This window comes from Lissotriton vulgaris, chromosome 2_1 (assembly GCF_964263255.1).
Source record: "Lissotriton vulgaris chromosome 2_1, aLisVul1.2, whole genome shotgun sequence".
NCBI lineage: Eukaryota > Metazoa > Chordata > Amphibia > Caudata > Salamandridae > Lissotriton > Lissotriton vulgaris.
In genome coordinates, this window is record NC_141687.1 from 1,413,879,779 (window position 1) to 1,413,896,859 (window position 17,081).

Here is a 17,081-nt window from a genome sequence, read left to right on the forward strand (position 1 = left end):
AGTGACAGAGGGAGTGGACTAGACATGCAGGACGTCGGGGAACAGAGAGGAAGGTTGTCAGGAAATAGAGGGAGTGACCTGGACAGAGACAAAGTGGCATAAACAAATGGACAGAGTGAGGAGTGGAAAGGGAGATTGGAGAGAAAGAGAGAGAGGTGGTCTGGGAGAGGGTGACAGAGAGAAAGAGAGAGGTAAGAGGGGCAGTGAACTAAAGCCCAAGATTGTGGAAGAAGGATGCGGAGAGAAAGGGGCCTAAAAATATGCATTTCTAGGAAGACAAGTGAACGGGGAGGACCGCAGCTACGTGCACCGAGGTCACTGCTGTGAGGCTGGAGGTACGGTGGAGGAAGGCATGGGGTGGACCTTACTTACCTTCCCCGCAATCTTCTTGTTGTTGCTGCCTTGGCACACGCAAGAAATACAGTGCACATGCCTATTCCTGCCCAGGGCAGATAGGCAAATCAAAGGGAACAGGCAGTAGCGACTGCAATTGGGCCATGGAGCCAATTCAAAGGGAGAAGCAAGTGGAATCTGCTTTGCTGTTTGCCATCATTGCCCCACAAATGTATGATGTTACAACGCATACATTTACAACGCAGTTTTTACATCACAACATCCTTAACAATGGATTATTACACATCGCATGCCATTAAATCGCATTTTTAAAAACCACCTTTACATCGCATTCCATTACATCGCATTATACCATTACAACGCATACCATTACAACGCATACCATTACAACGCATACCATTACAATGCATACCATTACATTGCTTATAAGGTAAGTGTTGGATAGTGTAGGGATAAAAATTACTATTCTAACTCCAGTGAGTGCAACAGTAGGGTAAGTGTCGGATAGTGTAAGGGTACTATGCGTTGTAATGGTATGCGTTGTAATGACTTGCGATGTAATGTCTGCGTTGTAGTGACATGCATTGTAATTACATGCGTTGTAGTGACAATGTGATGAAATGGCTGCGTTGTAATGACATGCAATGTAAAGGATGTTGCGATGTAATGACTGCGTTGTAAAGGTAGTGCGATATAATGACTGCGTTGTAAAGGTTGTTTCTCTGATGCCACCCATCCACACCACCAAGCCAGGAGGACGGGGTGTCGCAGCTGCCAGGGCGGAGCCATAACCATTTCACCTGCTCCAATATACTCAGAAGGGCGGCCTGTAGGCCGGTGGTGGGTAAGAAGTTGCGAGATAGCTAGTCCTTGGGATGCCCCATGGCAGGGACACCGATAGATAACAAAGAAGCCAAAGGGAGAGTGGCAAAGCAGACACAGCACTTGCAGCCCAGATACAGCCAGAGAAGGCTCATATGGCACAAGGTAACAAGGGAGCCTAGATCTCTGGCATACAACACAAGCTGTCACAATGGTGCTGGCAAAATGATGAATTATGGCTTATAGGTACATATATATATGTATAGTTCCTCACAAAGGAACACTGAGCTATGATTGCTGATGATTTATGTTTGTCGGCAACGCATGAACTATGGCAGATTAATGACTGATTATTATTGTAATGCTTTCTATTCGTCGTTTGATCTTGTTACATAATGCTAATAAACCATGGGCTTTTACCACCACCCTGAAGTCATGTGACACGTTCCGTTGCGGCAATGAAGGAAATGGGTTCGTGGTTGGCATAGGGCTGGAAGCCTGCGGAGCAGCGGGTAGCCTGTCAGGGGCAGGTTAGGTCTTATAATGCCCTAGCTACATGAGCGTCACGCAGACCCCTGCTATGTAGAGGGACACCCAGCCTTCTGAAGGCCTCGATTCAACCCAAGGTCTATGAATATCTGTGTCATATGTGGACTGTGGGGCTCTTCACAACATACTGCAGGGGTCGGGGCAGCATTTCGTGCTATGCCACTGCCTGGCCAGTGTTCTGCATCACTCACTGTTACAATTTGTTGTTTTGCAGAGTGATTCCTCTATGCCAACTCACACTGTTCTGAGCTCGGCTCATTCTGTGCCAAATGACCATGGGAACCCCTGTGGAAGCTGCGCCAGGGCCTGTGCCCACCTCTCCTGCAGAACCTTCGGTACGTGACATTCAGTCTTGAGCAAATATGTTTTATTTCCAGTGAGATCAACAATTGTGTCTATGAATTTCATAACGTTTGATAATATCCCATGGTTGCAGACCCCTTTGTTTGATACTGTTTTAAAGCCCCCCCCCCGCTGTGTAAGCCTGTAACATATTGTACAGTTTTCCCCACTTAAATCACTGTAGAAAAGCATACTGTGCAAAAATAATTTTTCAACATTCAAATTTCAAGTTCAGTATAATATTGAAAATATCATACTCCACACTTAAGATATAAATGTTTGCTTTGAAACTCCGGAAGATCCAGAAGAGAGTTGTCTGGCTAACATCGAGATGCTACATTAGAGATGTTTTTTCATCTCGAGATCCTATAAAAGGCCCTTATTCTAAATTGAAGATGAAACAGGAAGTCTCATTCCACAAATTCAAGATGATAGGACAGAGCTGATTTCAAAAATCTAGATGGAGTAAAAAATTATTATTCTCTAAACTCGAGATGGTGCTGATGGTTATTTCGAAAAGTAAGATGGTTCATTCACAAAATGTTATATAGAACCCAGTCACTAAACTCAAGATGAGACAGAACAACATTTGTTTTTTAAACATCAGCGTGGAATGGAGAAGCTTGTTTCAATAGTCAAAATGAAAAGGAAAAAGTTACTTGAAAATCCAAGATGATCTGTAATTGTGCGCTCACTAAACTAAAAGTAATATAAATAGAAAAAGCTCATTTTCTAAATATCCAATATATAGAAAACCTTGGGGCATATTATCAAGGAGGGCGATGAGAGATTAAGCGGCGATAATTCTATCGCCCTATTAGCAAGCTGTCGCTAACCGCAGTTAGCGACAGCTTGTAGGCGATAGCGAACGGTTTGGGGCCCGCTTTGCATGTCAGTGATATTTATCGCTAATGACATGCAAAGTGAGCGTACCCAACGTGTTAGCGACTAAAAACAGTCGCTAACATCGCTATTGCCTATTATCAACGCAGGTGTAGCGATGGATATATTCGCGCTAAGCACGAATATCTCCAAAAGCTAACGCCTGCTCAGACCAGTTCTTAGCCATTATATCCAATGGGAGGTGGATATTATGGCTAAGACCCTATTGGCGTTAATGCGTGAATATCGCTGTATTCTCAGCGATATTCACGCATTTCGCCGCTATCGCCGGATATTTTTTCGCTTTAGAGATAAACGTTGCTAATAGCACGTTATCTCTGCGATAATATCCGGCGATGCTTGGCGAAAAATAAACTCGCTAAGCCCATTTAGCGATAAATATCGATAGCTGTTGGTAATATGCCCCCTCATTTTATAAGCTCCAGGGGGCACAGAAATGCTCGCTGTCTAGACCCTATTACATATCATGCATTAGATGTCCTTACTTAACCACTTCGGTGCTCATGACGGAACGGTTCCGTCATGAGCGTCGGTTGGCCTGTGCTCATGACGGAACCGTTCCGTCATGAGTCCGTTGGCCCAATAGAACCTTCAGCACAGCGTGAAAATTCACGCCGCGCTGAAGGGGTTAAAGGCGGTAAAAGTTCAATGGGTTAAGCTTCATAATAAGGAGGTGATCATGCAAGTTGATGTGATTGCGCCACCTATGTGCCCCCTTGAAGAACTACAGTGCCAACTCCTTATTTTCTGTCATTTAATTATTCAACCAATTATTAGGTACTTCTTTTGTTCTTTCACACATCTTGTGTACAGTTGCTCATCCTGACATTTTGTTAAAAACATTTTATTTCACCAGTTTTGGTAATCTACTGTATGGGGGTGGGAGTAGTGGCCTTCTTGGAATGTCTTGTTGAAATGCCATCCCGGAATGCGTTTTCTTAAAGCAAAAAGAATCACAAGATCACCGCCGCATTCTAAGATGACCTCTGCATGTGTGCAGACATAGCGGTCATCTTACAAGTCTTTTTTTCAATACTTAAATAAAAAGCACTACAAGATGGCGGCTATTCATGTGCCCCCACAGTGGCCATCTGAGCTGAAAAAGCATTTGATAAGCCATTATGCTATGCATCACTTAATAAAAATTGTTTGATATACCAGTATTAAAAAGATAAACAATAATGGAGAATCACTGTAAAACCCTTCAGGACAACTTTATGGGCAAAGAAAACATAAATAAATTAGGGGCCCTATTCTTAAAGAAGTCACAAATGGCGCCTGCAGGTCTCTGACCATAAATTGGTGCAGATTACACCCTTTAGTAATTTGGACATGTTTACAGAAGTAGACATCAAAACCATAATTCTAGAAAACTTCTGTCAATTTCATTTTTGTAGGAGCAAGTATATTTGGTCATATTTCCTCATGCATAAATCTGCAGAGCAAGTGCAAATTGACTTATAAAAACATTTTCAGCAAGGGGGCTAATATTTATCCCATGAGAAACTCCTTTTACCCACAACCAACTTTTTGGAAAGGGGTTGGTTCCCTTCCCAGTCTGGAGAAAGTTTTAAGCCTGTAACTCTCAGTAGTACATTTTGGACCTTTCAAGGGTGAGGGTCTGGAAGGGGTTGGTAAATATCACTTACCAGCATTTTCCTCCTGATTCCAGCTCTTGTTCGTAGATTTGCTCACACAAAAATCTTCATGCGAGTAAATCCTTTTATGAATGCAAAACCAAATGCACATGTAAGCAAAACCCACAATTGTAAATAGCTTTCAGAAACTGGTCCATAATATTTTGTCTCTGACAAGACTTTGCAGAGTTCATTGAGTCGTAAAATGCAAACCAGCCATTGGTCTATCACTTAGTATATGCTCAAAATGATGGCAAATAAGAAAAATGAGGCCCATAGAGGAAGGTATGTGTTCAATAATTACACAGTGTGGTCAAATGGAGGTATTGAGACTGTGAGCGTTATCATTGATCCTCAGTTGATATCCTAGTCAATGGACTACAAATATAACCTGGCTTTCTTTTCAGTAACGTTTTGTGAAATTAAGTGACTGCTCAAACGTAAATTTGTCAGAACAATTTAGAAACTAAAGAAAGCAACTGGTAAATGAAAACAAGGGTATATCCTGCACTTTGCTATAATCAGATTTCCGGTACAAAAGGGGGTGGTGATGGACGGAGCATCTGAACCAATCAAACACTCACACCCAGTCAACAGATCTGGGTTGAATCCATCACCGTTCTTTAGCCCACTCTGTCACCCCAGTTCAGACATGGCCATATGCAAATCAATCTGACCCTGTGCCTCATGGGAACAGTCCAGCCCGAACTGCCAAGCCATGCCTTCCCTGGACCGGATTCAAGCTTCCTAGGACCGGTTTCTGGCGTTACAGCCGTCTTCAGCCAGGCTTACTTGAATCCAGTGGCAAAGTGAGCAAGGGACTCACGTCTGAGCATACCCTGCCAACTTATGGCGAACAAAGCGGTACTGGGTGTGAGTGTTTGATTGGTTCAGATGCTCCGTCCATCACCACCCCCTTTTGTACCGCTTTGAAGCACAGGGTCAGACTGATTTGCATAGAACGGTGATGGATTAAACCCAGATCTGTTGACTGGGTGTGAGTGTTTGATTGGTTCAGATGCTCTGTCCATCACCACCCCCTTTTGTACCGCTTTGTTCGCCATAAGTTGGCAGGGTATGCTCAGACGTGAGTCCCTTGCTCACTTTGCCACTGAATTCAAGCAAGCCGGGCTGAAGACGGCTGTAATGCCAGAAACCGGTCCTCGGTAGCTTGTTTCCGGTCCAGGGAAGCATGGCTTGGCAGCTCCGGCTGGACTGTTCCCATGAGGCACAGGGTCAGACTGATTTGCATATGGCCATGTCTGAACTGGGGTGGCAGAGTGGGCTAAAGAACGGTGATGGATTAAACCCAGATCTGTTGACAGGGTGTGAGTGTTTGATTGGTTCAGATGCTCCGTCCATCACCACCCCCTTTTGTACAGCTTTGTTCGCCATAAGTTGGCAGGGTATGCTCAGAAGTGAGTCCCTTGCTCACTTTGCCACTGGATTCAAGCAAGCCGGGCTGAAGACGGCTTTAATGCCAGAAACCGGTCCTCAGTAGCTTGTTTCTAGTCCAGGGAAGGCATGGCTTGGCAGTTCGGGCTGGACTGTTCCCATGAGGCACAGGGTCAGACTGATTTGCATATGGCCATGTCTGAACTGGGGTGGAAGAGTGGGCTAAAGAACGGTGATGGATTAAACCCAGATCTGTTGACTGGGTGTGAGTGTTTGATTGGTTCAGATGCTCCGTCCATCACCACCCCCTTTTGTACCGCGAGATTTCCGGCATAATGAAATTGAGAAAATGTTCAGAACGTACTGTGATGAAAAATGTACTTAAACAGGAAACGTTCATAAGTGGAGCTTATGAATAGCCAAATGTTTGGTACAGACTGCGGTATAACAAGAAAGCAAGCATAACCAAAGCCTTGCTGACATCAAAACCATGACATAACATGAGCCTTGATGTAATCAGAGTGGATTGCATCAGAGCTTTGTTTGAAAGAAAATGCCGCGATGGTTTGTCACCTCATTGCCTGCCACCAAATACGAAAAGTGGATTTTTGCACAGCACAATTAGATTTCTGAAGCATCAAATTCAACGGAAAGTTGTGTAAATGTTATAAATTTCATACCCCTGCTAACGAATTTGAAATTTAGGGGCAGATTTATGTTAACTGGCGCATCCCGAGGGATGCGCCAGTTAACATGCGCCACAGTGCACCACAGCTACGCCACCCATGGTGCGCCGCATTTATAATGCGGCGCACCATGGTGCAAAAACGGCACAGATGCGTGACGCATCTGTGCCGGAAATGTAACGCATTGCTGGAGTTGCGTCGCAAGCGCGACGCAGCTCCAGCAAGGCTCGGGTTGCCCCATTCAACTAATGCTGCATCAAGACCTATGCCTGCTTCAAGCAGGCGCAGGGTTTTGACGCAGCATTGGCCAGAAAGTGACTGAGTGAAATCTCATAGATTTCACTCAGCCACTTTCAGGAGGCGTTCCTGCGCAGGAACGCCCCCCCCTGCGCAGGAACGCCTCCTTATGGCGCAGTGCTTTACAACGTGACGCATCTCCTAGATGCGTCACGTTGTAAATAGGGCGCATTGTTTGCGCCGCAGTTGCGTCAAAAAAAATGACGCAATTGCGGCGCAAAGAGGCGCAACGGCCTCATAAATCTGCCCCATAGTGTTTCTAAAAAAATCTAACTTTTCTTTAAAAACAGTGTATTCCGAATAATCTGTCCTTCAGTTTTCAATGAAGTGAGTATTTTACGTGTGAATTCACAGGAATTTTGCAGTTCTGGAAAGTCTTATCTGTGGCGTCTTACGTTGGGTGGATTCTTTTGTTGTCGATAAAGCTAGCTGAAACACTGTAGAACCTTTCTGATGCTCCACAGTGGTCATTAGATTTTGTATTAGCAGACACACTCTGTATGGGAGACCTCCAATCAGCTCCACTGTGTGTTTGCTCCAAGCTTGAGCCATTATGTTTGTTGTTACCCGGTGACTGGGTGAGCAGCTGAGCAAGACGCTGCTGGCCAGCAGCCCATACTGCGCGTAGTCCTTAACACAAAACGTTGCTTGGGAGCTCACTCGAACTAATCCACCCAAGGACATTGATCACTAACTGTTTGGGCAACTGTCCAATGACACCCTTGTGTAGCCACAAAGCAGCATGTTTCATGCTCCGACCCATTGCTATTCTCTGCTGCGGCGACATGTTGTTTCTCAGGAATCTGTGGTGCTACCGTTAAGATCCTAAGCGAACCCACCGGACAAGTGGACTCTCTTTTTACAACACCAGACTGGAAAGCATCAAAGCATGTTTTGGTTGGTCTATCAGACAAGAGCTGCAACTGCGTTCTATCAAGGACCTGTTGCTAATTGGAATAGTAAAACAAGCATTGGCAATGCCAATAGGTCTGGATTTATAAGAATGCTGTATGGTAATGTGAAATATTACAAGTAGATAGCATGGGAAGGGATATGTATTTGTGTAGAAGCAAAGAACTGTAGAATAATATTGGCGTGGGTTAAACAGTTGGGTGACAGTTGCACTGTTAGGCCAGACCTATAAATCCATGTACGTTAATGACTGCCCTCTCCACATCTGTGCTGCTGCCAGAGAAAAACGCCATAAACTATCTAGTTATATAAGACAATTCAGTAGCATGTGTGGGCTTTTGAAAGGACACTTTTAGACAGCTGGATAAATAAACAAAATGATCACAGCTGTGTAGAGAGCAAGCACTTTTTTGTGGAAGCACACAACTTATGCCCAATGAAATCATGTACTCCTGGCTTCCAACATGTGGGCAGAGGTAGCCACCCTCCAGGTGTTCTCACATAATTGTCTAGTGGCAGTTACACTGTAAAGCCAGAACATAATTAAATAATTGAGTCTGTGTTTCTTCTGCAACCTTTTATCCACTGTATGTGTTGGTGTTCAGTAGGATCGCTAGAAACATTAAGTATTTCGTATTCAGTCTGTTCAAGGAAAAGTAAGTCCATTAATAATGTGAGGGCGTGGTCAGGAGGTGGGAAGCCATGCATGTTGCCAACACCTCATTAAATATAAACCAAGTAACCATTTTCAAATTTATTTTCAAGCAAGCAAAGGTACTTTTTGAGAAACCGAGATAAATGGACATTCATTGCCGCAAAGATGTTCACACAACCAGGAGAGAAAGAGGGATTATTCCTATTATAAGAAATGGAACTCTTCGATGGTGCCAAATTTGTCCACTGTTTTAAACACTGTGTCCTTCCTGCTCCTGGCTTTTTTGATAATCAATGTATATGGGCAGAGTTTCAAATAACCAGAAACCTAGCGTTCTACCTGGGTGTATTGCGGAGGAGGTTGCAGCGTTTATCTTGGCCTCTGCCCTTGGGTCCTGCTGTTGCTGCCACCGCTCGCCGCACCCGCACCGCGGGTGCCGCTTCGCGGCTTCAGTGAGGGGCGCTGCTGCTGAGGCGCAGGAAACCGGGAGGAGCACGAAAACTATAGACAGGTTGGAACATTTGGCTGCGCTTCTTCCTAGTGGCGTTGTGGAAGAGGATGGCACAAGTACATTACATCCACCTGAACTCCCAAATAAAGGTACAACTCAGATATTATTGCCAACTCCACCCGCTCCCAACACAGCAAACAAGTTGGGGTGCCATCTGTGTATGACTCAAGTGGGCAGAGTAAAAGGGCCAAAAACAAAAAGGCAGCCAGCTCTAATAAGGGTAGGCTGGTGAGACAGGCCGCACTCTACAAGCGACCAAGAAAGTTTTTTGGGCAGGGCGGGAAAGAGGTAAAGGGGCCGGTCCCAGAGGATAAGGCTGGGGTGGAGGGGGGTTCTGTGGACACACCCACGGGTCAAAATAACTGTCCGTCCCCTAGTAATAGTGCTGTTAATGTCCCCACATTTATTGACCATAAGACTATTGACAGCATTATGGAGAGGGTAAACAGTCTCTTGATGCCCCTGCTGACCCAGGTTAAGGGTTTGGGGGCTAGAATAGATAAATTAGAGCAATCTACCCTCGACGGCTTTTTCTCACTTAAATCTACAATCAAACAGTACAAAAGAGTGAGTGAGAACCAGGACATGGGACTAAAGGGGAGTGTGCCCCCAGTAGCTTCCTTGCCACTACAGGTGGACTCTAATCCTCCAAATAGGACAAATAAGGCTGAAACTACCAGAGTACAAGCTCCAGTTCCTAAAATTCCTCCCCCATCAAAAGTAGGGCCCCAACAAAAGGGAATGGTAACATCCTCTGAGGTTGCCAAAACTACACCAAAACCAACACCACAATTGCAGCCCCAGGTAAGCAGAGGGAAGGTTAAAGTTAGTCAAGCACCTGGTACACAAGACAAAGGCAAGGGAGCAGCAACAGATTCGGTCGCCAAAACTGCCCCTCAACCTGTAGTCCCAGTTGTTACCACAGTGGCGCCCCGCAAATTCCCACGGCCGATCCCCCCCATTAATCTCCCACCAGATTGCCACCCTTTTGTTGCTGTATTAGTAAACGTCCCTCCATTGAAGGAAGACCAGTTGGAGAATCACCAGTCTCTTAAGAATAAGTGTATCCACTGGCTAAAGTCAAACAAGCCAATCCCGACTGGTGTGGATGGGCTAATTTTAAGTTTCCGCAGAGTAGGGTGGGTTGGCCAAGGGAAAAAAACACAGGAGGGGGATTGTGTAATAATAAACTTTCAAGATCCCAGAGTAGTGAGCACCATCTGTGGCCCTATAAAAAGCATGGATGCGGTAGGGGTTAAAGTAGTGGATTTAACCTTTTTTTACCCCAGGCCAATTGCTATGTCACCTTGGGCGGGCACTAGTACACCTGGCTATGGCCAAAACTGGGACCCACGCTGGGCTGGGGGTCTTGGGTACAACGGGCTGAACCCCCCGTGGGGGCCAGGGAGTTGTTGACTGGAGGGGGGCGATACGAGTGAAATTGCCGTTATAGATATGGTAATTGGCAATAGAATAGGCTCAATGACAGCACCACCACCTCGAATAGTTACACCCTTAACTGCAAGCGACAGTGGGTTGGTAGTCTCTATGCCCATTCCTCTGGATTGTAACTTGCATGTTCCTCCTGTGAGGTCTGTGGACAGTAGTGTTCTCGCGGTCAGCGACACACCAGCTGTGAAGGACCGAGTTTTCAAGGTTTTCAGCTGGAATGTCGCAGGGATCGCGAGAAAGTTGACCCTCCCAGACTGGAATGCTTTGGTGGATGAGCACGCCATATGCATTTTCCAGGAGACCTGGAGTTTGGAGTCGGTACATAGGGTGGAATTCTCCTCCTACTTTGTGCCTGCGCTAATCTCGGAATCAGGGAGAGGACGCCCATCGGGTGGCCTGCTCATATGGGTAGCAGCTTCCCTAGACTGCAGAATAGAGGAGTCACAGACAGGCTGCCCAGACATCCAAAATATTATTTTAAGAGATCCCAGGGGCCGAACAATACTGAATATTTATAATGTGTACGCCAGAGGGACTAAGGGCGGGAGGAAGTCCACTGTATTATCTCTTCTCGAGAGCCTTTTGAGCACAACTCCACACAAGTCGTGTATCCTGGTCGCGGGAGACATGAACTGCACGTTCGAGCCCTTGGGCTCGGATGTTGCCCTAGACCAGGATGAGGAGGATGCTAAGATAGGGATCCCAGCCCTGGAGATTCCACCCATTAGGAGATGGTCAGAGGTGGCGTTACAGTTATACACCCTGAGCCTTGAACTAAATCTAAGGGCAGTGAACGGGAGGACAAATTCAGATAGGTGGGGGGCTCACACCTATAATAGACCAGGACACACTTCTAGAATTGACTATATCTTATTAGATATATGTTTGTGGAGCCAGGTGAGGGACATGGTTGTGGTCCCGACGATTGAAAGCGATCACAACCCACTTTCCTTGACCATGGCCCAGTGGTGGTGTTTTCCTAAGAAGGGTCCCATTAACCCCACAGTAGCTCCCCCTGATGAGTCGGTAGTCTCTCTCTGTGGAAGGCGCCTAAAATGGGCTAAATTGGTCCTCCCGGAGGAAAGGGTCGGAGAAATCTCAACCCTTTTAGATCAAGCACTGTTAGATCTGGGGTCCCTCCCGGATGGGGTGGGTAGGGCCAGCGGGGTCTTTGTCTCTTTAGCAGAGGCTCTGACAAATATGTTTACCATCCCCTCTAGTAAGGCAGGAAATAAAAGAGGTGTAAAGCAAGGTAACGGTTGGTACACTCAAATATGTAGGGTACACAAATCAAGACTTGTAGAGGCAGTGAAACACAAATCCCACAGTGATATACAGGAAGCAAGGAAGGCTTACAATAGATCCCTTAAATTTGCTAGGAAGGAGTGGGAAGAGAAATTTTGGGAGGACCTACTCCTTGCTAGCAAAAGTAAAGACTCAAGGGGTTTTTGGAACCTTGTAGGCTCCCGGAACAGGCCCGACGAAGTCATGAGACCCTGTAATATTCCCCCACAAAGCTGGGTAAAACACTTTGGGGCTCTATACCTCCCGGCGGATGGGGAACTAAATGTCAGGGTGATCCCCCCACTAGTATCTGAACCCCATGGCTATAATCTCTTTACACCTTTAGAGATCGAAAAGGTAATCGGGTGGGTAGCCCCCCGGAAGGCAGCAGGTCCAGATGGCCTACCGGGGGATCTCATGCAGGCATATCCAGTGGCGTGGGGAAGGGTTATTGCAGCACTCCTCAATGATATTATGAAGGGGGGGCCAGTGCCCGATTCCTGGAAGGGGGCGGTGGTGGTCCCGGTTTATAAAAAAGGAAGCAGAGAAATTCTGGAGAACTACCGCCCCATAAGCCTCATTGACTCCACCCAAAAGATAGCAGGTAAAGCTATACTTGGTAGGCTTCTCCATTGGGTGGAGGAAAATAAAATATTATCAGACTTCCAGGCAGGGTTTCGGGCAGGAATGGGGACGATAGAGCAGGTGTTTAGGCTAGCACTCCTTGGCTGGAAGGTGGTGGAGCTAGGCAAGGGCAGTCTATACTTGGCTTTTATAGATCTGAGGACTGCCTTTGACCTAGTTCCCCGGGAGGAGTTATGGAGGGTGCTCTATGGGCTGGGATTGCCTCCTTACATCTTGTCCCTCCTTATTAGCCTTCACGCCCACACCTTTGCTCAGGTTCGCTGGGGGAGAAATGGAGAGTTAACAGAGAAAATCCCAGTGTCTAGGGGTGTGAGACAGGGATGCGTCCTAGCGCCCACCCTCTTCTCACTATATGTGAATGGGGTGGTGGAATATCTCCAGCAAGAACCAGCTGACGCTCCCTGTCTCGGGGGAGTGCGGATCCCAACCCTACTTTTTGCGGACAATACGCTCTTGATTTCCAAGACTCCGCAAGGTCTCCAGAAGTTGCTAACTCGCTTTCAGAACTTTTGTGTTTCAAGGGGCTTAGTAATCAACGTGGATAAAACCAAGTTTTTAATCCTAAACCCTCCAAGGAAACTGGGCCGCCCACCTATTCTCAATTCTGTTCCCTTGGAGAAAGTATCCGAATTTGATTACCTTGGAATACGGAGTACTGATAGCATGAACTGGTCACCTCACATTGCCAAGATGGTCTTGAACCATAAGAGAGTAGGAGGTGCCCTTCTGAGGGAATTCCGGGCATCACCGAGGAAGTCGCTTGCCCCAGCAATTGACATCTACAAGGCTAAGGGAGTAACATCAGCCCTATATGGGGCAGAGCTGTGGGGGCATTGCTGTCTGGACTCCCTGGCAACAGCAGAGAGCAAGCTTTTGAAATCTTTAATCGCCATCCCTCCGAGCACTCCAACAGTGCCTGTGCTGTTGAACACAGGTTGTAAGAATATTAAAGACCAAGCCCGGCTTCGTCCACTTCTCTTATGGACACGTATTTGGAGGGGTGATGAGCTAAAATCTTATGCTGAAGGGTTGGCTGAGATAATGAGCTTGGGCGGTTGGGCGAAGATTAAGTGGTTGAGAGACACCAAAAAACTTTTGGAGGAAATTGGGCTGGGGGACTGTTGGTCATCAAGATCGGCTCCACCAAAAGAGGTTCTGAAAAGATTATACTGGAATTGGGTTGCGGATCAGTTAGTTATAAATTCTGGACATTGTAAATCTACAGCTGCCTTTTTAACAATAAAAGATGTAGTAGTTTACGAGCCTTACCTGGACCTAATCACCCTTCCAGCTGATCGAGCACTGTGTTTTAAATTCAGAGTGGGCTCCCTTCCAGTTGGGGCCCTGGTGTCAAAGTGGAAATCAGGTGCCCACATGTCCCCTTCTTGTGCCCGTTGTTCCACTAGGATAGAGTCTATTCCGCATATCCTGTTCGAATGCCCGGACTATGCTAAACCCAGGAGCTTTTGGCTCAAACCCCTTTGTCGCAATATGGGTACGCGTAGTTATCTGGTAGCCCTTCGCATCCTAATGACGGACACTTCCCCCCCATTGTTTGTGGTGTAGCCAAATTTTTAAAGCATTTTTGGTTGATCCGATGCAAGAGACTGTCAATAGCTGTTTAATTCGTTTTTAGCTAATTTATTCTGGCATTACATGTCCTTTTATCTTTCTTAAATGTACATCCAATATTGCTTTTTAAAAATGTTTTTTTAGTTTTGTAAATGCTGTATTTTGTGTACGCTTACAAGATATCTTGCATATCGAATAAAAGCTTCAACCAACAAAATAACTGAGAAAAAAAAAATTTGTTCACCAAATATACAATTGATCGAGACTGGTAGAAGTTTAATATTAGATTTGACTTATTACAGTCAAAAATCGTACATTTAGGTCCCGGTTATACAGTGTATGTGCTGTCTCATCAAGACATTTTGTTTACAATCAGTAGGCTTGGATGCTGTCCATTACTTACCGGTGGTTAGCTTCATGTCACTCTCAAATGCTTGCATCCTTGCTGATCAGCCCCACTTCCCCTACTTGTATGTGGCCCTTCCCTGGAGCATAACCCAAGTACTTTTGTCCTTCCACTGCTGTCACTTTTGGAAGCATTTTTTTTGGTTTCGCCTGCGCATCACTTGCAAAGTCTTTGATATTAAAAAAAAAAATGTAAACAGGGTTGGAGCCTGTTAGACCCGGGACCCTGGCCAGCCAAGACTCGCGTCGAGGTCAGTCAGGGATCGCCAGTTCTAAGTGTCAGGGCAAGGGAGTCACACACCAAGGCAACCCCTACTCGCCCTCTAGGTAACGTGGCGCGAGCAGTCAAGGCTAAACTTGGAGGCGATGTAAGTTGAGTATTTGCGCATGCACCCCAGCAACAACACTCAAGGCCCACCACAAAGAAAACACTCCACACAAGGTTATGTAAAAATAGCCTTTGTATTATAAAAATATACATCAGATAAAACACACATCTTATTACACGGTGCCAATAGGCACGGGCGGAATTTACAAGGGATATTTGTACAGGACAGGGCCACTTGGACCACTGTCAAGGGTATCAGCACTTTTAGAAATAATTACTGTAGCACAAAAATATAACAGTAGAGCATACAACCAGTAATCACTGGTAACAGGACCTCTCTAGCACCACCTGTACTAGGGAGAAAACAACCACCTACATGTCACAATACCTATAGGGGTGCAAGGATAAAACACATGATGTATCAACATTCAGAGGTGTAAAGGCACATGACGCATAACCAATACATTCAGAGGTGCAGAATCAATAACCATTACCCCATACTCACAAGTCACCACCTGTGACTGTCCCGGTGTCCCAATGTCAGGGCCTAAACGTGGCAGTTGTCCACTAAGTGCTGGACAACTGGAGCAGGGAAAGTTAGCACAAAGTTAGAGTCTCTCTCAGGCTCTCAGACAAGGGGGGCACTCGAGCCTCTCAGGGCCCACAAAGCAAAAGGCAGGCTGGAGCCTCTCTGGACTCCCAGCCAATGGTGCAGCCTCGCTGGGCTGTGGGGTCCCCCTCTCTGGGGACCCGGGGTACGGACAAATGCTCCTCAAGAGCCTCTCTCAGCTCTTCGTAGATGCGCCCATGAGCCCCTCTGGCTCGCTAGACCAGGAATGTGCGGGACGCTGGAGCCTCTCTGGGCTCTTCAATACACAATGCCCCCGAGCCCTCAGGCTCCAAAAACACAAAGGCGCGAGGTCGCGCTACAGAGAGGGGGCGGGGCGGACACCGGCAATGTGTCCCGACGCTCCCCCCCTCCTCTGCAGGCACCTACCGGTCTGGCGCTGGGCTTTCCAGCGGCGGCGGGTCTCTCCCGCTGGTCCCGGGGCTCTCCTCTCCTCTCGGGGAGCCTCGGCCGGCTCTCTCGCGGCTCGGCGAGGGAGGCGGGACTTCCGGTCGGCCTTTCCGGGGCCGCGCTCTGATTGGCCGGCCGGCCGGAGCACTTCCGGGTCGTCGCGGGCAGCGCGGCGGCCCGTTTTAGGCAGGCAGGCGGCTTCCCAGGATCCGAGGAGTGGGCTCCCTCGTGAATCCAATCAATCACGGACCCGGGGCAAAACAATACGGCAATGAGCGGGGTGGCACCCGCGCCGTCAAACCACCACACGGGGCGATCGGAGGCCGGGTGGGCACCGGCTTCTGCAGACCACAGCGCTCCCAAGCGCTGCAGGCACAAGTAAGCGCTCGTAAGTGCTACACAGCAGCAAAAAGCGCTCCCAGGCGCTAGGGGTAAAATCCAGCGTTTCCAAGCGCTAGGCAGGCGATCTCAGCGCTCCTAGCGCTGAAGGGCAGAGAGCAGCGCTCTCAGGCTGCAGGAAAGAAGTCCTCAGTGCTCCCCAGCACTGGAGGACAGGACAGGGCTCCAGCAGGACTGGAGGCAGGCAGGGGGGGACAAGGCTGGGCCAGAGCCAGCACACTGGGTCTCCAGGCAGGGAGACTCCCCAAGTGGCGGTCCTTCTGGCCCCAGCAGCGGCAAAAGCCCCCTCTGGCAGGATTCCAAAGTAGAACATTTTCCAAGGGGACACAGCCCCTTCTTATACTGTAAATTCCTTTGTTACAATGTGCAGGGTGGGGGGAAAACCAGTCGCAGCTGGTTCTGGAGCACTCTTGATGGCCCAACCACTCATTCCTTTCACTGGGGAGGCTAGGGTCATTAGACACACCACAGGGGGGCGGAGCCAGCATTGTGTGGGGAAAACCCAGCCCATCCAGGACCCAGGTGCACTCCTCCCACACATCACTCATGCTAATCTCCCACTCACCACCGGGCAGACCCATCCAGACTTCCTGGAGCCTGGCATGCCAGCCAGCTCCAGCCAATCACGCTCCAGCACCCTCACTGTACACATATCTCAATGTCCAGAAGTAGCACTTCCCAACTAGACACATACATGCCGCAGACACCATCTTGCAGCATTCACTCTCACGAGTTCAGGCATACCAAACTCGAGCCTGCACTCCCCACGCATCAGGAACTACCAGGGACACACACATTCCCCATGCATTCCTATGGGAGGGCAGGCCAGCCATACTACACGCACGCACTTTCACTCTGGGACTCAGGGGAAAGTGCGCAGAGACCCAAAAATCACTAACACAGGGTCACAAATAA

The 17,081-nt window shown here is 47.5% G+C and overlaps 1 protein-coding gene across 3 annotated transcripts in view; it reads left to right on the forward strand.

Moving 5' to 3' along the window:
* DIXDC1 (DIX domain containing 1) overlaps positions 1-17,081 on the forward strand; it is a 493,171-nt gene that overhangs the window by 72,174 nt on the left and 403,916 nt on the right. For all 3 annotated transcript variants that reach the window (XM_086957178.1, XM_086957181.1, XM_086957179.1), the window contains exon 2: positions 1,940-2,060. In XM_086957178.1, coding sequence (XP_086813304.1) covers positions 1,995-2,060 — 66 coding nt within the window. In that variant the 5' untranslated portion in view covers positions 1,940-1,994. The remainder of the gene's footprint in view (positions 1-1,939; positions 2,061-17,081) is intronic.